Source organism: Sorex fumeus, unplaced genomic scaffold (assembly GCF_029834395.1).
Source record: "Sorex fumeus unplaced genomic scaffold, SorFum_2.1 ptg000034l, whole genome shotgun sequence".
In the NCBI taxonomy this organism is placed as follows: domain Eukaryota; kingdom Metazoa; phylum Chordata; class Mammalia; order Eulipotyphla; family Soricidae; genus Sorex; species Sorex fumeus.
The window spans coordinates 17165973-17188780 of record NW_026606091.1 but is presented as its reverse complement, the minus strand read 5'-3'; the positions used below and the strand labels follow the sequence as shown (position 1 = coordinate 17188780).

The window sequence follows — 22808 nt, the reverse complement described above, 5'->3', positions numbered from 1 at the left end:
GTTGTGTATTTTGTTACTTCAGGTTGCTTAATTCATTTCCATTTTGGTTTCTTTTCTGTTTTGTTTTGCTTTGTTTTGCCAGATAGGAAGAATGTAACTGTTTTGATCCTGTTTCTTAATGCTTCTTTAGAGGGGTCTTCCTGATACTTATTTGGATAAGATATTGTCCAAAAATGGTTTTCAATCTAGAAATAAATGTTAAACCTTTTTGTAATTCATATGTGTAGTTTTTCTCAAACCGGCTCCATAAGATCTCTTCATTGTATGACACCGGCTGTGAAAACATTTATTGAGTGAATGAAAAATGGACTAATATTTAGGACAACATAAAGTTGGACTGGAGTTGGCTTAAAAACTTAAAATTCCTGGGATAGGTGTTATTATTGTTATAAGATCAAGATTGTAAATTAAGGAGTGCAAGAAGGAACATTGCAGATGGGAGAAGGAAATTAGAAAGTAAAAACAGGTTTGTTTTTTCTTTAACGTAAAGAAGTACAAAAATAAAGGTTCTTAACCCCAAATAGAGTAGACAGTTTTCCCTTTTTCTCCCTTCTCTCCCTTCAGCTGTTAAAAAATTCTCACGTACTTTTAAAGTGTTTGAAACATTTAAGCTTCAAGTGTTTGAAATTAATAAATATACATTAGAAAAGAAGACACATATTTTCTTTTTTTTTATTTGTTGTTCCCTTTTTTTTAATTAGTGAAGCACCACATATTTTCTTTTTTTGGTGGGGGATAGAAAAAAATGAAAACTTATTTTCAGTAGATGGACAGCATCAGCAGATGAAAGCTGCAGGGTTTCTCGGTAAATCATACATTCACGGTAAATCATACATGAGCCCTCATGAGCAGGAGGCAGCCCCCAAGTCTCTAACAGCCATCCACTTAGTGTAACAAGTGCTACTGCTGTGTTTACTGACAATTCCAGAAGAAAAGCACAACTTGGTGCTTTTTTTTTTTTGAGAGGGGTGAGGGGGATCCCTATGATTCAGCTGCAACAACCCTCAGAAACCTGGGGGGGGGGCGCTGGGTGCAAGTCTTTGATCTTCTGGGAGAGGAAAAGAACTTCTCCTGGAGGCTGGAGTCTCTGTCCTTCCTTATTAAACCACTGAGAGCGACTTTTCATCGAGTGCTTCGGAGTACAGATGTACAGATACAAAAGTGGTTTAAAAGGCGTCATGAAACTTTGCCAACACCCAGCGTGTCAGCTCTGAGGTTTAAGAATATCGTATTTTTCTTAATTTAAAACTTTTCTTTTTTTGCATCTCGCATTTTTTGCCCTTTACTACCCATAAATTAGAGAACTCTAAATAAATTTGATAATTTTGGTTGCAAGGTTTCTTCTTTAAAAAAAAACTTTCTAGCGTAAAATTTTAAAGTATTTTTTGGGTTTTGGGTCCCCCCCCCCACACACACACACTCAAAGTAATGGGGATAGTGTAAAAGCATCTAGCTTTACCTTTTTCATCCACAAGGTGGTGCACTACACCTACTGTTTGAATTCTGCTTGGCAACTTCAACAGCCCTCAAACTCAATTTAAGATAAAGCAGACAATTCTCATCAGGCATTAAAAGAAATTGTTTATTGCAGCTGGTACTCTGTAGAGGGGTCCAGTTTTATCTGAAGAGGATCCAATGGAGATTTCATGGAGGAAATAAAATGTCTTTTACTTATTACTAATGTTTTATATTTGGAAATAATTTTAGACTTACTAAAATGTTGCAAGAAGGGTGAAAATAGTAAAAAAAAAAAACAGAACCAAACTCATGTTTCCCTATATCTAGATTTACCAATTATCAATATTTTATTTCCTCTAAGCTCCTATTTTTGTAATCGTGCACTTTTTTTTCTAAATTATCGAGATACTTTTATGTATGTCCTGATTTTATGTCCTGATACTTTGTCCCTAAATAGTAGTTGTACATTTTAAAAAAAAAGCAGTATTCTATTTTATATAACCACTATTCAAGATCAACTGCACTAGATTAGTGTTGATACACTATTTTTATCCATTCTGCAATCAGCATTTTGCTTTGTCATGTGACTCAGCGTCTTTTATAATATTTCTACCCTTCAGATTAGCAGTCTCAAGTCACTTACAATGTTTAATTGCCATATTTAGCTTCCTTTAGCCTGGAATATCCATTGTCTTTTATATGGTTAACATTTCATTCTTTCTCTTTTTTTTTGTTTTTTTGGCAGTAGAACATTGCTTTTTATTTCAGGGTTGTCTGACTAATCTACAGATATTGGTTAGACATTCTTAGCCGCAATATTGCACATATTATTACACATGCGTATTGTCTTTTGAATGGTGATTTTACATTATATTTTCACTTGTTTTGGGTCACATCTGGGGGTGCATAGGGCTTACTCCTGGTGGTGCCAGGGATCAAACTAACTTGACAAATGCAGTGCCTTAACTCTCGTACCCTTCCTCCACTCTTGTCATTTTCTTGCAAATTAGGTGTGTATGTTTAGAGGAAAAATGAATTGCCAGAGATGCATAAGCGAGAGCATTTTCTCTAAGGGAAGATGCATAAAATCAAATTAATGTTCCTCTTAGGTATTGTGTGATTTGAATGTAAAGCTTGAGGCAGCACATTTTAACTTTATTTCCTTCAGTGCGCTTAATGTAGTAAATTGGCACTCAGTCTGTCCCTGGATGGCCAAAGAATATTGTTTGTATCTTCCTTGGGATTTGTGTATCATTCTTGTGAAACAATAAAATCTACAGAGGAGATATTAGGCAAAAGGAAGTATTGAAAAAAACAGATAGTTTGAGTTATACCTCTCGGATATCCTAATAATTTATATATAACCATATGTAGTAACCAAGTCCAAATAATTTTTATTTGAATATGTGCTATATTGATTAAGGTTTAAGGGAAAATAGGCATCTAAGTGTCAGTACATGACCTGAATTGTAAATGTCTCAAAGGGAAGATGTACAGGAGTTAAAGCACATGCTTGGTTTGCAACTGACCCAGGTTCAATCCCTAGTGCCACGTGACATCCAGACCATCACTGGGTATGGACCTGGGAACCCCCGAGCATTAGCAGGGAGGCCCTTGGTGGTTTCTAGTATCCCCGGGCCCAAGACTCTTCACAGGACCTGAGCAGCACATCATTGGGCCTTAGCACAGAGCCACTAGCCTGGTGCACCGAGGCTCTCTGAGAGTGGCTCCTGAGCATCACTCGGAAGGCTGTCCTCGCACACAGAAGAAAGAGATGGCCACAGGTCTTTTTCCATTGGATATTTGAGGGAGAGAGAGAGAGAGAGAGAGAGAGAGAGAGTGTGTGTGTGTGTGTGTGTGTGTGTGTGTGTGTGTGTGTGTGTATGAGAGAGAGAAAGTGACTAGAAACATTTGTGTACAAATTCTCAAAAGGTAATTATTTTTAAAGAATATTTGATTGTTTGCAATTACATTTTTTTTTTGCTGAAAAGTGTTGTAAACCCCAATATTTTATTCATCTATTTAATTTTGGTGAGCAGGATCAAACCCAGGGTCTTACACATATGAGCCATGTACTCTGTCACTAAGCTACATCCCTGACCCTGCAAACATTAATATTAAGGTGGCATTAAGTGGAGCCGAAGAGATAGTGCAGCAGGTAAGGCGTTTGCCTTACGTGCGACCAGGTTCTATTCCTGGCACCCCATATAGTTGCCAGAACCCTGCCAGAGTAAACCCTAAATGCAGACCCAGGAGATAGCCCTGAGCAGCGCTGGGTATGACCCCCAAACAGAAAAACAGCAAAAGAGCATTAGTGTTCACAACTCTTGTCGCAGAAGATAATGTATCAGAACTTTTTAATGACATAATCGGTTAGTTTTAATGGCATAATCGGTCTTGTTGTATGGTTGCTGCTGCTTCTGGGTTTTGTTTTTGTTTGTTTCCTATTTTGTTTTGGGGCCCATCCTGGCTGTGCTCAGAGTTTACTCCTAGCCCTGTGCTCAGGGATCACTCCTGGTGGTGCTTGGAGGACTCTACGTGAATTCAACTCAGGTTGACTGTGTGCAAGGTTCCTTATCTGCTACTTTAACTCTCTGGGCTCCGGTTGCTGTTTCTGATAACTTGTAAACAGGTTTCTGACATTTCAGAGTGCTCTGAATAAGTAGGCTTGGAGAATTCAGGGGGTCTTCTCAATTGTTCTTAGGAACATGAATGGTAATATTGTTTGAATATATTTAAAATTTTTTATTTATTTTTATTTCTCAGACAAGACAGCTGTATAGATTCTGCTTCAGCTCTGAGAGAGAATAAGCAACCTGAAGGATTGGAATTAAAACAAGGTATGAATCAAATAATTAATTTGTATTTAGGATTGAAAATTATCAGCATTTTACCAGTAATAATACATTTTCACAGCATTCCAGCTGACCCGATTTTACAAGTAGGGAAAAATTACTTATTTAGTGTAAGATTGGAAAAGTAAAGAATATCTACTTTCATGTCTCCTTTAGCCACTGTACTGGTTATATGTTTGCAATCTACAGTTATAGATTTCACCAGAAAGTTGTCATTTTTCAATGTTTTTGGCCCCTTAACACTGCTTGTTGGTGTTTGGGTCAAAGATAGCTCAGTAGGTTGGAGCCCTTGCTTCGCGTGTAGAAGGCCTGGGTTTCTTTCCCTGCCTAGCTAAGAAACTTTGGTAAATTATCATATTACTACCTTTTCCTCAAGTGAGCTCATATTACCTGTTTTTTTTTTTTAATATATATATTTTTTTTTATTAGTGAAACACCATGAGGTACATTTGTAGACTTACAAATTTTTTGTTCTTGGGTTTCAGTTATACAGTGATCAAGTGCCCATCCCTCCACCAGTGCCCATTCTCCACCCCCACCAATCCCAGCATTTCTCCCACCCCCATCCCACCCTGCCTCTGGCAGGGCACTCCCTTTTGTTCTCTCTCTCCTTTTGGGTGTTGTGGTTTGCAAAAGAGGCATTGGGTGGCAATCACATTCAGTCTATAGTCTACTTTCAGCATGCATCTCCCATCCTGGGCAGATCTTCCCAACACCCTTTATTTGGTGCTCCCTTCTCTCTCTGAGCTGCCTTTGCCCCTAGAGTGTGCAGCTGGCCTCCAATCCATGGAGTGAACCTCCTGGTATTTATCACAGCTATTCTTGGGTGTTAGTCTCCTATTTTGTTAACTTTATTTTCCCCAGATGAATGCAATCTTTCTATGTCTGTCCCTCTCTTTCTGGCTCATTTCGCTTAGCATGATATTTTCCATGTAGTACCATTTGTATGTAAATTTCATGACTTCATTTTTTCTAACAGCTACATAGTACTCCATTGTGTAGATGTACCAAACTTTCTTTAACCAGTCATCTGTTGTTGGGAACTCAGGATTTTTCCAGATTCTGGCTATTGTAAAGAGTGCTGCAATGAACAAACAAATGCAGATATCGCTTCGACTATACTTTTTTGCCTCTCTTTGATATATTCCCAGGAGTGGTATTGCTGGGTCAAATGGGAGCTCAATTTCTAGTTTTTTGAGAATCGTCCATACTGTTTTCCAGAAGGGTTGAAGGACTTCAAAACTGATTTAACATTCTTGCTTTTCTTTCATAGTGTGCTGTTCTTGCTTACAGTTAGCAATCCAGTGCTCCCTGTGAATTTATTGTCATTTATTTAATAGCTTAGCCATTTAAGAAAATTCATTGATATTTATTTTGTATTAAAGTATCCCTTTGTTTAATAGACTAAGATATAAAGCGGCACTGAATTTTCTCTTTGCTCTCAGAGTAAAATAAATTTTATTGTATGATCTGTTAGTAGCGTGTGATACTGACAATATTTTAAAAAGGAAGGAAGAAAGGAAGGGAGGGAGGGAGGGGAGGGAGGGGAGGGGAGAGATTAGGAGGCCACACTTAGTGCTGCTCAGGGCTTACTCCTGGCTCTGCCCTCAGGGATCACTCCTGGTGGGACTCCAGGGCCATATGGGGTGCTGGGAATTGAACCCAGGCTGGCCATATGCTAGGGAAATGCCCTACCTGCTGTATTCTTGCTCTCGCCCCTGCCTTATTTCAAATAGAGAGCTAATAGCATGTAGAAATACCTCTACCATACAGGAATTTAAATGTAAATATAATCTGCTCTTGATTGATACTGTAGTAAAATAGAAATATATCTTTTAGGTTAGTTTTGCAAGTCATTCATTTTAAGCAAAAGGGCAGTTGTATAAGAAACATGTTATCATTTTGTTCTTTATGTTCAGCACAGCTGTGTTTATATATGTGAATACACATACCCTGAGAACTATGGAACATTTCAGGGCTTGCATGACAAGAAGATTTAGCTGTTTTTAAAAACAACGATGCTTTGTATAGATTTTCTAATTTGGTTATTTGTGATACAGTTTTAAAACTCTTATTTGTCAGAAAAATCTGTCTCAAATGCGGCAGATAAAGAAGCATTACAAGGAGGAAAGCAAATGGCTGAGGGCAGTAGAACCCAAGAACTGCTGTACAGAACTGAGCTTACCACAGTAGGTAGATGGCAGGGAGGGGCCGAAGGGCTTGGGGTGGTTGGGGGAGACCCCAAGATAGTGGTGAAGAGAAGTGGACACTCGTGGACAGTGGAGTGTTGGAGCATTGGATACATGAAACTCTGACATTAACAGTATTATAAGTTGTGGTGACTGAAAACAACAAAATGAAACAGCCCAATGCCTATCATTTGTCAGAGGCATTCATTTCATTTCCAGAAAATGTTTTTAATTTCTTTTAAATTCCAACGAATATTACTCCTTAAATATTTATCTAAAATACATTGCTTTAAGATACTCAGGACTTTTAAAGTGATGGCCTACGTTTAGATTTTTAATTTCAAAATAAGTGGGGATGTGTATAATTTTGGGCTGGAGCAATAGCACAGCTGGTAGGGGGTCTGTTTTGTAAGGGGCCAACATGGCCGAGCCAGGTTCAATTCCTCCGCCCCTCTTGGAGAGCCCAGCAAGCTACCGAGAGTATCTCGCCTGCACAGCAAAGCCTGGAAAGCTACCCGTGACGTATTCAATATGCCAAACACAGTAACAGTTGTCAATATGGAGATGTTACTGGGCCCGCTTGAGCAAATCGATGAACAACAGAGGACAGTGACAGTGACAGTGTATAATTTTGTTCATTGTTTTTCCTTTGAAGAATTAAGCTTTTGGGGCAGGTGGTTTATTTGTAGAGTACATGCCTTGTTGTGCAGACTTGGATTCCAACACCACCTTCCAAAAGACGAAAAACAGTTCTGCTCTTAGGCTTGCGTCCTGTCTCAGATGTTATCAGGAGAAACTTTTTTTTGCTGTACGTGAGAAATACCTAAATTTAATTTGGATATTTTTAAATTGGCTAATTTAAATTGGCTAATTGGCTAATTTAAATTGGCTAATTTAAATTGGCTAATTTTGGGCTGGAGCGATAGCACAGCGGGTAGGGCGTTCGCCTTACAAGCGGCCAACATGGCCAACCCGAGTTCGATTCCTCCGCCCCTCTCGGAGAGCCCGGCAAGCTACCGAGAGTATTTGATATGCCAAACACAGTAACAACAAAGTCTCCAATGGAGACGTTACTGGGCCCGCTCGAGCAAATCGACGATCAACGGGAGGGCCTTTTAATTTGGCTATTAAGGTTGAAGAGTCAAAGTTCGTAGTAGTCACCAAAATATTTGAAGAGCTTCAAAATCAGGTTGAAGAGTGATGAGGCTTGTTTTATAGGACCTCCAAGAACAAAATCAAGACTAGTATAAAGCTATTCTTAGATAGAGTTTTGGCTCAATTTAATCTTAAAGAATCAGAATGCCAGAAAATGCCTTGACCTGTTCTTCAAGATCTGCTCTCAGTATCCAAGTTCTGCAACACCTATTTCAGATTACCACCACTTGGTGTCGCTGTTGTAGAGCCCATTTGTGCAATGTTTGCGTGTTTGGCTTTGATTTTGAAGTTCCTTTTCTAGCTATCAGATTTTGTAAAGAACTGTGCTCTGTGCAGTATCTGTACTCAGGTTGAATGCCTAGTAACTGTTTTCTTGACATTGCTTAATTGAAGGGGAATGAAATATAACATTTTGTCTATGCTTGCAGGTTATTGTGCTAAAGGAAAAGATGCTTTTGTTTTTAAGTTGTCTGATGATTTCCTGAAATATATTCATTTGACTAGTAACATTAAGTAAATAATGTGGCCAGGTAGTACGCGATGCTCAAAATCACTAAAACATTTACTCCCCTTACTAATTTTAACCATTTTATATACCACCTTTTACATTAGTTTTCTCATGTAAAGTTCTTCCTTTTTCTTCTAAAAATTCTTCCTTTCTTTTAAAAAATACCTGTATCAGGAAAATTTCTGCTGTGATTAGTTCAATATTTCCACTTCAAAAATAATGTAGTTTCCGCGTACAATTTTATCTTGACCCTTTGGAAAGGTCAAAATATAATTAAATATTTTTACAATTTTGCATTCTCATTTAAAGTTGACAGAAAAAAATTATCTCGTGAACAAAAACCTCAAGAAGTTGGAGGATAGCTTTTGGGTGGGTGGGTAGGAATGTTGGGAATACATATTTTGTTCTTAGAGAACACAGGAAGAAAATGCCAATGTCTTCCTTCTGAAAAGTATTGAACTTCATATATTGTCATAATGGTACATTTTAATTTACTTTTTTAGAACATACTATAAGTATCATGCATATAATGTAGTAGATACTTAAAATTTTTTTCTGCTATGTCTGCATAATGAAGTTGAGTGACTCTTATTATTTTTGTGTGTGTGGTTCTAGGGATCAAATTCACGTCTTAAATGCAAGGCATTCACTTGCTGCTTAGCTACATTGCCAGTCCTGAGACTGTTCTTTTAGACTAATGTTTCTCAATGTTTTTTTTCCGACTGTGGCCCCCTGTTGAGCTTATTTCTTTCCTGTAACTCCTCTTTCTGCCCATGGACCTTCTAATCTTGTGCTTGACCTTGCATTTCTGCAGTTTTCTTCTGTGGCCCTCGAATATTCTAGGGCCCCCACGTATGGTTCACTGTTTGGAAGCATTGTTTTCAGCTGCCTTAGAGTACTGAGGATGGCCATAGCTTATTTATTCTAAAAAAAAAATTAAACGTGATATGAGATTTTAGCAAACATATCAAGGGTAGATTTGTTCAGATCCTTAAAATGAGGGATAAATGGAAAAATTGAACTAAGTTCGTTTTAAATGTTACATTTTAATATTTGTTAAAATGGGCTGGAGCGATAGCATAGCGGGTAGGGCGTCTGCCTTGCACGCAGCCAACATGGCCGACCCGAGTTCGATTCCTCCGCCCCTCTCGGAGAGCCCGGCAAGCTACCGAGAGTATTCGATATGCCAGACACAGTAACAACAAAGTCTCCAATGGAGACGTTACTGGGCCCGCTCGAGCAAATCGATGATCAACGGGAGGGCCTTTACCTTTACCTTTACTGTTACTCTAAGGTAGGTGCAAGGGTAGAGAACCAAACAGAAAAAATAAAGATTCGTAAATAGAGAGAATAGAATAATGAGGAATAAAGGAAGAGTTTAAAGATAAGAAAAAGTTGTTTTTGTGCTGGAAACAGTTCCGTGGATTGAGGGTTGAGTGCATGATTTGCTTGCATTGTGTGATTCCCTGAGCATCACCGGGAGTGTCCCCAGAGCACCACTAGGTATATTCCACCCCCACCCATGTCTTGCCCCCTCCCCATTTAGAAACCTGGGTCTAGGAATAAATACACCATATAAATTTGAAAAGAACTGGCGCTATGATACAGCAAATAGGGCACTTGCCTTGCATGTGGCTGACCCAGGTTTGGCCTGGGGCACCCCACATGGTGCCCCAAGCACAGCCAGGAGTGATCCCTGAGCATAGAGCCAGAAATGAGCCCTGAGTACAACTGGGTGTGTCCCTAAAACTAAAACAAACATGAAAAAAGATAGAGGAAGATGTCAGCATGCCATCAGAGACTTTCTGTGGGGAGAGGGGGATTTGGGGTTACAGGTGTAGTGTTGAGGGGTGGCTGCTCCTGACATGATGCTTGGGGCAGAGCGTTGAACCAAGGACTCCCACATGCAGTGTGTGCTCCAGCCTGTGGGTCACCCCATCAGAGACTTCGATAGCTTATCAAGGAAGAAAGACTGAAGAGTGTTTATTTCTTAAACAGCAGTTATAGGCAGACAGTTTTACACACTTGTCTGTATTTATTGCTTTAGAAATTCTTTGCTGGTAGATGTTTGTCTCTCCCTTTGAGACCTAAATTGCTGGCATGCGTGTTGAAGCACCTTGCGAAAACTGAAAAGAAAGATGCTGTTTGCAGTTGGAAGTAGAGAAGCATATGTGCCACTGATTTGTTTTAAAAGTTTGAATCTAATTCTTTTCTTCCTAGCCCTTGATTGTCTCCTTGATTGGCTCTAACAAATAAGTACTCACGGAAAGCAGCTTCTCAGCACCAGTTAACTTCTTTAAAGGAGTTTTTAAAAACTTGTTCTAGGAAAATGATGTCCAGTTCAGCAATTAGTGAACTTAAAAGAGATCATGGTCTAAACGTCAGTGTGGGCTACATAAAAATTTACATTTCTTTTCTGATTCCTTTGAGCTTTTTCACAAGTTGATATCAGCAATGACACTAAACAGAATCTCCACCCCCCCTTACCCCCCCACACCCACCCCTTCCTCTTTAATTTGTCTCTTTCTGTGAATAGTAGTTGAATGAAAGGGTGAAAATTACGTTTTGTGTGGCAGATTTGCCATACTGTTTCTGTACTTTTGAAGGGCCCTCTGTTGCATTTAAATGTGAGTTTTTCCAGACTGAAAAACAAACCAGTAAGCTGGCCAGATTTTTGAATGCACAGCGCCCTGTTTACATTTTATCAAGAATGGGCATGTAAAGATTTTGATTCAGTATTTTGATAAAAATGCTTATTTCCATGTTCCTTTAAGTTCCACCTAACTTAGGTGGTCTGTCTTGTGATATATTTCCCAGAATACTAGACACAAGCCTAGGGCAGTTACTTTGCACATTGTTGTAAATCTTCACCATTTGTTAGGATCCCTTTTGGATTCACTTCTCATTCATGTGCTCATCCAGTTCATTAGAAAAAAATACCTCCTTATATGGGAGAGGGAGGGAGGGCGGGAGGGCTGGAAATGCAGCTCTTTGAACTGTTTCTGAATCCCACGCCATAGTATCTGATTTAATACTTCTCTTTGCACGTTGTTTATGTCTAGTTTATATATATTGTTTATGTTTATTGTTTATATATGCTTGTTTATATTGAGCTTACAGATAAACTCCTTCTACTTTTTAATTTTTTTGTTTGTTTTTTGGACTACACCTGGTGAGGCTCAGGGGGTTACTCCTGGCTCTGCGCTCAGGAATTACTCTTGGCAGCGCTCAGGGTATCATGAGGAATGCTGGGGATGGAACCCGGATTGGCCATATGCAAGGCAGACAACCTACCTGCTGTGCTATCACTCTGGCCCCTATTTTGTGGCATGATTCACAAAGTTATCAATAATAGTTTCAGGCATTTACAATGTTCCACGCTAATTCTGCCATAGTGTCACCTTCCATCTACCAGTGTCTCCAGGTTTCCTCCCTTGGTACCCATTTTTGAGCTTGGAGCCACACCTGGGGTGTTAGGGTTTTTTTTTGTTGTTTGGGTCCACACATGTGGTTTCTCAGGGTCACTCTTGTGGGGTGCAGGGGGCCTTCTGTGTGCCTGTAACTGTGCTCTACTGGGTCTCCTTCCTGCTGTGTTGTTGGCTCTGTGGTTTAGTCACTTCCTTTCTGGCTTCTCTTTCCCCCTTTGATTTCTTTCCTTCTCTGTCCTTCTCAGTAAACTACTTTTTAAAAAAAATGGGTATTTAAGTTTTTAGGCTTTGTGTTTACAGGAAAAGAAATTACAGCGCTTTTATATATAACTACTTCCCTCTCCCAGTTTCCTGTATTTTCTTCCAAGGGTGTTATAATTGACAGCCAATATTAAGTCTTTTCTGTATTATGTGTAGAGTTTATATTATACACACATATTACATTATAACATAGAGTTTACATAAAGTTTCTTTCTTTGTGTTGTAAGTTATATGTGTTTTGATATAGCTAGATAGTATCTGAATAGTTTCACCAATTTTTTCCTTCTTTCCCTCCCTCAGACTACTGGCAGTCACTGAGTTCTATTTTCTGTCTCTGTAGTTTTATCTTTTGGAATGTCAGATTGACTTATTTCACTTTCAAGGCTCTTTGTGTCTTCCTGTCACTTGTTAATTTGTTTGTTGCTGAATAATCTTCCATTGCCCAGATATACTGCAGTCTGCTTAGCCCTCTACCTATTAAGTAACATCTTGGTTGCTTCTACGTTTTGGCAACCACGAGTATAGCTGCAGTAATCATTCGTATTAAGGTTTTTGTATGGACATGAGTTTTCAACTCTGAATAGAAACCAAGTTTAGTTTTGTATGAAACTGCCAAACTTTTTTCCAGAGTGCTGAACTGTTTTGCATTCCTAGCAGCACTGAATACGAGTTTCTGTTGTTTGTTCCGCATCCTTTGCAGTGCTGTCAGTGTTTGGGGATTTGGGGCAGACTCTAGGTATTTAGTGGTATCTCATTATTTTCAGTCTTTAATAACCTCATGGTAATGATGTTGAACATTTTTTCATATGCCTCTGCATTTACATACCTCCTTAGTGACTTGTCTCTTTAAGTCATTCCCCCATTTTTAATTGGATTGTTTGTTTTCTAATTGTTAAGTTTTAGAGTTCTTTATATATTTCGGATACCTTGTATATTCACATTTAATATGTACTATTTTAGATTTGTACCTCCTACATATTTCATTTTTTTAATTAGGTTTTAGGGGACTGCCAAGAAGTTATATTTAACTTAAATCAACATTCTCATCTGTGATGTTTCTGGTCATTTGGATTCTTTTAAGATCTGGGAGGCATGCGGCCTCATAAGTGGCTGTGCGACATTTCTGATATCCAAAGTGATCAATGGAAAGTAAATGATCTCGCATTTGTCCCTGAAAATGAGGCTTGAGTGGTGGTGGGAAAATCTGAGCAAAAGATAATGCCCAACCGAAATACATCTGGACTATGTATTTAACTATGGTGCTATGCCCCCTGGGAGGGGAAGGGTGTCTGTCCCTTCGCCTGTCCCCCTTTGTGGCAGTGACATGGTGGCCTGCATCTTTTAGAGCCTAATGAACAGCCAGGTATGAGACTGCATTGACAAGGCACGTGGGGCTTCATGGGATGGGGGTGGAATCAGCCCTGCTCCGCGCCATGACAGTGCTCTGGGTTGCCACCCTCAAATGACTCCTCTGGCTTCTGAACGACCATGATCCCAGAGGCACACAAACCAGTCTCGGAACCCAGGGGCTTTGGGCAGTAATCAAATTCGCGTGGTCGCTATTGCCACAGAACATCATATGCTATTCATAATCAGCAATAGAAAACAAATTTTCTAATGATGTCTTTGTGGCAGGTCTGAATGTTGGGGAAAATTCCAAATAACAATGTTGGGTCTTTAGTCGTAATATTGAATGTGATCAAGGTAGAGAGAGAGTAAAGTGGAAATCTGCTACGCAGGTGGCGGGGGGGGGTGGGTATACTGGGGTTCTTGATGGTGGAAAATGTGACCTGGTGAAGGGACGGGTGTTTGATCATAGTATGACCAACTGAGACTTGAACTGAAAGACTTTGTGACTGTTCTCACGGTGATTCAATAAATAAAAAATAAAACAAAAAAAGATCTGGGATGCAGTATATGTCTAAATGTATAGATTTTTGAAATTCACTTAGTTTGAATTTTTGTGTGTGGGGTACACCTGGAGGTGCTCAGATTTTACTACTGGCTCTGCCTGCACTCAGGGATCAGTCCTGGTGGGCTAGGAGGATCAAGTGGGGTACATGTGATTGAACCCAGGTTGACTGCATACAAAGCAAATGCCCTGCTGAGTGTAATATCACGTACATTTACATCTTGGTTTTGCCAAATTTAGTTGTGTGAGCTAGGGCAAGTATTTAAACCCTCTCTTCCTCAGTTTCCTTATTTAGAAAATGGGAATAATAAATGCTTATTGCATCTTTTGGCATAAGGATTTAATGTGTTCAAAAATGTTAAGTGCTTGAAAGAAGTGTGTGGTATATAGTAAATGTTCCATAAATAACAGCTTTTGTTATAATCATTTCTATCATCATTACTAGTGTTTTTTACTTTATTGCTTTAATATCATTCTGTCTCATTGTTAAAACAGGTATGAAGTCACCCCCTACCTTTATGTAGCTTTTGCTCATTTGTCCTTTGTGTCCTTTGAATCATTAAAAAAAAAAAATTCAATACCTCTTTGAAGCAATGTTTCAAGATTGGAAGACTATGTTTCTTCTACCAAATGGATAAGTTTTTGCAGGAACCAGGGGTAGAGCAGTTAAAAAAGTGTGACTTAGCTTAGAAAAGAAATTGTCTAATAAAGGAAACATAAATTCCTTTTTCATATCCACCAGTATCTAAACTTAGTGCTTTTCTTCTCCCTGTTAAAATGGATTAGCTCTGTGTTCCTGAAACTAGCTCCATTTTATTTCATTTCATTTCCATTTTACCTTTTTGAAGTCTTATTTATATTTTGGTTTGGGGAGCCACACCCGGCAATTCTCAGGGCTTATTCTTGACTCTGCACTCAGAAATTACTTCTGGTGCTGCTTTAGGGATCATATGGGACACGGGGAATCAAACCTGAGAGGCAGATATGCAGCATGCGAGGCAAACACCTTACCTGCCGTACTTTTGCTCTAACCCCCTTTCACTTACCTTTTGATGTCTACAGTTGTTTCCTCTCCTTCCCTAATCAGTGCACTCCCCACCGTTCTCAGTGAACTATTGCCTACCCCAGTTTCACTGGTCATTGCTGAGTCTTCATCATTGTGCGCCAGCCCTGTTTGGCGCCACTGACTATTCCTCCTTCTCTGACACTGTCATCTCTGCCCTTTTTTGTATCGTTTTCCCCACTCCATCTGACTTGTCTAGGGTGATTTTCCCCAGGACACAGTCTTTGTGTTTTTCTCTTTTCTGTATTTCCCAGCACTAACATTTTGTAGTTTGAAAAGTCTGACAGCTATAAATTTATTTTGGTATTCAGATCTCTCTCCGTTACTCAGATAGAAAAGTTACTCATTAGATGTTGAATAAGCATCTTAAAGTTAATATTTCCCAGCGTAACTTTCAGATGCCTTTCCTACTCCCCGATGTTAAAAAAAAAAAAAAAGCAAACAGGCAAAATGCAGCACAGCCAGGCTTCAAAGCCTTGCTTCTCCCTTCTCTAAGTAGCGTTTGCTTTCTCTAGTATCAAGGCCAAGAACCTTGGAGTCACTTTTGAATCCTCTTTTCTTTTAAAGTATGTAGAATCCAACTGCCTCACAGTTTTTCTGAGCCATATTATATGCTTATTGATTCTTACATTGTTCCAGTGCCCCTGGTTTCTCTGTGCTTTATTTTCTATTTGCCACACAGCACATCTGAGTGGTTATTCTTGTACTATGGTCATCAAAATCTTCCAGTAGTTTGAAATCAAATGTAAGTCCTTCCTTCCTGTAGCCAGTGGCCAGTGCAGCTTTAAGTGCTTGTCACGCTGCCTCTTGCTCACAGGCTCTTCTTCCTTCCTTGCTTTCCTCCAGCACTCAAATCAAGGACTTTGTTTCAAATACTTTGCCTTTGCTGTTCCCTCTCTCTGCATGGTACTCCCTACAATAACTGTATGAGTATTCCATAGACCATTTAAATCCCTCATTTTTCTTACTTCATCTGTTGGAAATAATAAGCACTTTTTTTTTCAGAGTTCAGTAGCCTCTTAATAAAACGAGAATTTTACTGGAAATTTATGTCAGGTTTCCTTTTATGAGCCGTGTTGAAATTACCACCAGAGCTGTATTATATCATGTGTATAGCTTATAGCATGTCTCAAAATATTAGTGCAATTATGAAATTTGTAGAAATCTGAAATCAGTGGTATGCATACTTGATTAAACTACTTATTATTTGAGGTTATGTAGTGCAGCCTCCATCGTTATCTTGGGGTAACCTTCCCATGCTGTTCTCACCACCACAACCCTTTCCCCAGCTGTGATAAGTGTCTGACTGAACACCAGTTCTCAGTTTCTGTTGCTTGTGGCCATTTGTTGTTCCCCTGCTATGTCCCTTTATATCCCACATATGAGATCATCTGTGTCTGGCGCTCTCCTTCTGACTGACTTCACTGATTTTCTCCAGAATCATCCACGTAGCAACAAATTGCATGATTTTGTCGCTTCCTTTTTTTTTTTTTAATTGAAGCACTCCTTTTCAGTTAGGGTAACCCCCCCCCCGTGTGTGTGTTTGTGTGTTGTGTGTGTGCACACGCGCTCGTTGTTTTTGAGTCGCACTCTTCTTTGCTCAGGGTGTATTCCTGGTCTGTGCTCAGGGATCATTCCTGGTGGGCTCGTAGGACCGTATGGGATATCTGGGATCAATTCAGTTAACCACATGCAAGGTAAACACCCTACTCACTGCACCATGACTCTGGCCTCTAAAACCCCTTTTTGCTTTTTATAATTCACAGTGTTTATTTTTAATAATTCTTCTTTGTTTTGGAGCCATACCTACAGTGCTCAGGGTTTACTCCTGGCTCTGCGCTCAGGGTCATTCCTGGTAGGCCTGGGGGGGCCATAAGCGGCGCTGGGGATCAAACCCAGGTCAGCCATGTGCTATGATTAATGATTCTTACAGATGTGTTTTTTTTTCATTTTGTATCTGCAACTTTTATTTTGGGGTCAGCGATAAAGCTCTGTGGGCTGAATACTTTCTTCCTTGTGTTCATTACAGGCAAAGAAGATAGTGATGTACTCAGTATAAATGCCGATGCTTACGACAGCGACATTGAAGGCCCTTGTAACGAGGAAGCAGCTGCTCCGGAGGTCCCAGAGAGTGCAGTGCAGAGCGAAGCTGGCCCAATAGATGACTTGGAGAAGGACATTGAGAAAAGTGTGAATGAGATTCTGGGATTGGCAGAATCCAACACAAAGGAGCCCAAAGCAGCCACCCTTCCCGTCCCTCCGCCCGAAGACGTTCAGCCTTCTGCACAGCAGCTGGAGCTGCTCGAACTTGAGATGAGGGCAAGAGCTATTAAAGCCCTCATGAAAGCTGGTGACATAAAAAAAACCGCCTAGTTTATTTAACTTGAATTCGAATCTTAGGTGTATTGAACAAAGCCATGCCATATAATTTTGTATCTGAAGTTTATTTTGGGTCTTATATAATATTTCTCTTACAACACCTATTAGAAAAACTCAGCCCTGAAAAACACCTTTTTGTTGTTGTTGTTGTTATTTCACGTTCTATCTGTCTTACTGTTTTATGAATTCACGGCAAATATCATTGGATAACCTGTCTCCTTTGTTGGATGAGTATTTATAAACCTGCAAGTTGATATCGGAAAAGCCATCAGCAAAGAGTCATATTTTTTCCTTATTTTTAAATGTCTCGGCCCCCAAACTGAAAGGTTAAGAAAAATTGACCAAGCATGTTGCTCTTAAGGCTGTCTATAGTTTGCAAGGGACTATTAAAGTATTGCCTCTAGGTATGTCAACAATTAAAAAAATTAGTTATGCTGTACTCTTGAAATATGTACTGTCTTGAAGTTCCTGTCTTTTGGGTATGGATTTATGTTCTTTAAAATATGGGTAATGGTTTCTGTTATAACACTTAGCTAAAATCCCTGATAAAAACTTTTTTTTAATAAAAGAAAAGGATTTAATTTAAGGCAGTTTTTAACAATGTAGAATTACACAGCTTTAATTCCAGCAGACAAACCAATCTAACACGTATTTGATATTACTGGATACTGTTCAGGTTTTTCCTTCAATAAAAAGGGAACACATTTTCATTTACATTCCAAGCTATCAGGAAAATGAGAATATTTTATCATACAGGCTTTCATCTGGTGTTTTTGCTTGAAGATTTGATGTGCTATAATTCCATGAATTAAAAATAATAAAGACTGTCATCCTGAATCTGAAGACTTTTGATACATTTCCAAAAGCAAAATTAATTTCAGGAAGCTTTGATAAATTGGTGTTAGAATTAATCTAATTTTGTATCGTTTTTGTAAATAAATTGACATCCTGCCACAGTCACGAGTGCTTTTTGCCCCATTACTTAATTGTAGTTGTTTGATAGCAAAATTTAGATAGAAAAATAAATTTTTTTCTAAAATATAAACTGGAAGTGTTATTTTTATAATTGTATACAAATATAGTATACTTTTTTTTAAGCCATTCTCTACTAATTTATGAGGATTTTCCTCCTAAAACTTGGCAGAAATTAACTCGCTTAGTTAATATGTAAATTTTAGGGACTTTCTCATAGTAATGGGGTATATTTATGAAACACTGGAGTTACAGTTATAAATTCATTATTTTTTATTGACTTAAATAATCATGTCATTCTCTAACACAAACACACACACACACACACACACACACACATACATACACAGACATACACACCTGAATCTTTATAATGAAGCACAGAGGCCTGTATCTTTGAAATCCTCGTAGGCTGGTCAACACATGTTTTAAGTAGTAAGTTCTCAGTGTTACTGATTCAAGATAAAAATGATTACAGTAAAACAATTCTTGTTCCAAAATTAAAGTTAAAATAGGAAGATAAACCTATTGCTCCTTCCTACTTATAAATGCAGTGAACTTCATTTGTGTGATTAAATATATAGGGGGAGAAAAAAGTCTGGGTGCTCTGTAGCTGATTAAAGTCCCCAACTTTATGAGCAGTGTGACGGTTGGTTCAAAGGACGTTTGCCTAGAGTGGATGTATGTCGATTAAGGTGGACAAATTAGAGCTGCTTAGGGTCTTACTGTGAACATAAAACTTTTCCTTTTATTTTTAAACCTTTTTTAACATTGAGAGACATGAAAACGTTTTGAAAGTGAATAGATGTAGAGGCTAGGAATAAATTTGTTTGAGAATTGCCTAAGTAATGAGGAAATACCATATATTGATCTGATGCTGTCATTGAAATCATCAGCTCTCAGATATTTATTGACTGACTCACAAGTGTTTAGTCTTGTTCAGAATCTCAAACTCGGGGACGGAATGGTATAAATTAAAAAGTGGAATAGACTGATATATAAGATATTGGCGCAGGTTCTTTATATACCAAATTCCTACTTTTGAGAAAGTAAGAATGTAAAAAAAAAAGGCAACCTAGTTTTCCATTCAGTGTTAAATTCTGCTATTTGACTAGCAAAGACCCAAATTTTTATGATAGATGGCAGTTGATTGTAATGTGTCTTCCACATTCAGCCTTTGGCCCACTTTTCAATATTCCCTCTGGTCCACAGTCAGGCCTGTCCTAAAAACCTGTCACCAGAATTAACAGAAACCCTCAAATCCTTCTATTGAATCCGATTTCTTAAAACACTCAGCATATCCTTCCTTTTCAAAATTATTGCCAAAATTTTAATAAAGCAGAACGTTCGATTCCAGGTTATGATGAGCTGAATGAAGATGTTCTGAATCATTTAACTAGTAGTACAAATTGCAATACATTGAAGTTTTGTTTTTTTGTGGATTTTGTTTGTTTGTTTCTTTTTGGGTCACACCCAGCGATGCACAGGAGTTACTCCTGGTTCATGCACTCAGGAATTACTCCTGGCGGTGCTCAGGAGACCATATGGGATGCTGGGAATTGTGCAAGGCAAACGCCCTACCCACTGTGCTATTGCTCCAGCCCCTACATAGAAGTTTTTAATGCCATTTTCAGGTAGAGTGTGAGTGAATCCCAGTTTGGGCTGACAATAGATGGCAGCCAAAATGCAAAATTCTCAATTGTATTTCATCACAAAAGAACATTTAGTTAGGCTTCTCCTTTATTATATCTAGTTGCTAAAAAGTAAGAGGGACCAGTGACATAGTTTTGGGATTAAGGGACTTGCCTTGCAAGTGCCTGATCCCGGTTTGGCTCTGACACTGCATATGGTCCTCCCTGCACAACCAGGAGTGATCCCTGAGCGCAGAGCCAGGAGTGAGTCCTGAGCACAGACCGGTGTGGTCTCAAAACAAAAGTAGAAGAGTGGGGTAATTCAAACTGCTAGGTATTTTAGCATGCTATTTTTACTATAGTAGATGCCCTCTTTACCTCCTTATTTTGGTGCAGGGGATCAAACCCAGGGCCTCATGTATGCTGAGCAATTGAGCTCTTTCTTGCGCTACTTCATTGACCTAAACTGTGTTTAATTTTGTTTTGTTTGGGGGCCACACCTCAGCAGTACTCAACAGCAGGCTACTGCTAGCTCAATGCTCAGGGGTCATTCCTGGGTGGTGCTTAATGGACTGTATGGTGCCGAGGATCAAACCAGGCTTCCTTCATGCAAAGCATGCTATCCAGCCTTTTGGACAATCTCTGTGGTCCTAGACTTCTTTTTAAAAACAAGAGCCTGCTAATAAATATGTCAACAGGAACTGAAAATGTGTATTTCTTTTCTTTGGTCATTATTTTTTGTTTGTTCTTTTGGCTATATCCAAGTGGCGATTAGGTGCTCAGGGATAACTCATGACAGTTCTTGGGGGACCAGATGGTGCCAGGGATCATACACACACATGCACTCAGCCCATTCAGCTGTCTCACTGTCCCTTGAATCATTATTTTAAAATGGTTTGTGAGTTAATGAGATAGTCAAGAGCAGAGGGTCTAATTTTACACAAACCAGCTCTGTAACCCTGGGCTGTAAAACTGTAAAACAAGAGAAATAAATTGCTGACCACTATATAAAATTCCTTTCTGTTATGGTTCTCTGTGATTACAGTATCAAATATCATAAAACTTGAAAATTTATGGAACTCCATTGAGTTCAAGTATTTGTTTTCCCCACTTCTCGCCTTTCAAAACAAAACAGTCTTTTCAGCTTGATCTTTTCAGTTTGATTTTGTTTTGTTGGTTGGGTAGGGGCAGAGGGGCACACCTGGCTGTGCTCAAATCTCACCCAGACTCTACACTCAGGGATCATGATTTCTGAGACTCAGGAGGAGCTATAAGAGCTGTCTGGCATTGAACCTGGGTAGGCCATGTTCAAGCCAAGTGCCCTACCTGCTATACTATCTCTCCGGCACCCATGTAGAATCTCTCTTCATCCCTTAACGTTGCTGGGTATAAACAATCCAGTTTTGGGGCTGGAGCAATAGCACAGCGGGTAGGGCGTTTGCCTTGCACGCGGCTGACCTGAGTTCGATTCCCAGCATCCCATATGGTTCCCCAAGCACCACCAGAAGTGATTCCTGAGTGCAGAGCCAGGAATAACCCCTGTGCATTGCCGGGTGTGACCCAAAAAGCAAAAAAAAAGAAAAACCACAATCCAGTTTTTTTCTTTCTCCTGTATCAGTTTTTATCTGTATCAGTTTTTATTGTCAGGACAATTTGGTAAACACACTGTTTAGAGTTAGTGGCTTATGAGATGTATTTCCCTCTTTTGGTTGTTTTTCTTCTAAATTTTTGATATTACTAGAATTACTTTATATTTAGGTTTTACCAGAATTGGTCATTTCTTCTCATTGAATTTAGTCACATCTTGTAATTTTGATTTTATTTAAGAAAATTCTTGATGCTGGCCATGTAGTACAACAGGTATAGTGCCAGCCTTGCACTTAGCCAACTGGGTTCAATCTTGGCATTCCATATGGTTGCCTGTGTACTTACCAGGAGTAATTCCTGAGTTCAAAGCCGGATGTAACACCTGACATCATGGGTGTGGCCAAGAAAAAGGAATTCTTTTTCAACTCAGGATGCTAATCTAAATTGGTTGCTCTTTACTTCTCTCATATTGGATATTCCATTTCCTGATTCCTTTGTCTTCCTCCTTTCCTTTAATTCTCTCATTTTGGTGGTATGCCACTTCCAGCAGCTTCCTGTGAAAGAATGCATGAACAAATTCTTTTGATTAATTGGTGTGACTCAGCATGACTCAGTTCCATCCATAAACTCCACCAGGACTTTATCTGAATATTAATATCTGCAAAAGGCTGAAAATCATTGTTCCTCTGAATTTTATAGCATTGCATTTCCAATTTTCACTGAATCTGTTGAGAAGTTATTTGTCATTTTGATGCTGACACTAATGTGTGTCCTATTTGTTTCTTTTGGAAACTTAGCATCTTATCTTTATTCCCAGTTCTCTGAAATTTTGTGTCAAAAATTGACTTTTTTTTTCTCATCCTTTGAGTTAGTCTTTGGTGGACTCTGAAGAAATCCATGTCATTTGTAGAGGTTTTTGGGGGTAGGAGGATAAGAATTAGTGCTGGGCATAGGGGCTACTCACAGCTCTGATTAGAGGTTATGTTCCTGATGATATTTGGGGATCATACAGTGGTCGGGGTACCATGGAGGGCCAGTGATAAAACCAGGTCAGTCACAATGCAAGGCTTAATCCCTGTACTGTCTGTATGTATAGGTTCTGTACCTCTATTTTCCTTTATTCACTTCTGCTCATCTCTTTCTGGAATTCTGTAAGATGTTGATATATAATAGTAATTTTAGAATTTATTTTCCTTCCTCCTGTCTTTTCTATTTTTCTTTTCCTTCTGCTCCTTTCCACAAGCAGAACATGTGCTCCAGTATTCTTTTTTTTTTTTTTTGGATCCTCTTTAGCCCCAGGCATGATGGTTTATTTTTTATTGCTATTGCTGTAGTAGTAAAGATAACATGTTTGCAACAGTGTTAACATTTATTATCTTGATGTGAAATTATTTTGCCTGACCTCCACCA

General features: G+C 39.0%; 1 protein-coding gene across 1 annotated transcript in view; it reads left to right on the top strand.

The window, feature by feature from the left end:
• CAAP1 (caspase activity and apoptosis inhibitor 1) overlaps window positions 1–18168 on the top strand; it is a 47818-nt gene extending 29650 nt beyond the window's left edge. Inside the window, exons 5-6 of the mRNA XM_056116984.1 lie at window positions 4225–4298; window positions 16859–18168. Coding sequence (XP_055972959.1) covers window positions 4225–4298; window positions 16859–17202 — 418 coding nt within the window. The 3' untranslated portion in view covers window positions 17203–18168. The remainder of the gene's footprint in view (window positions 1–4224; window positions 4299–16858) is intronic.
• The last annotated feature ends 4640 nt before the right edge of the window (window positions 18169–22808 follow it).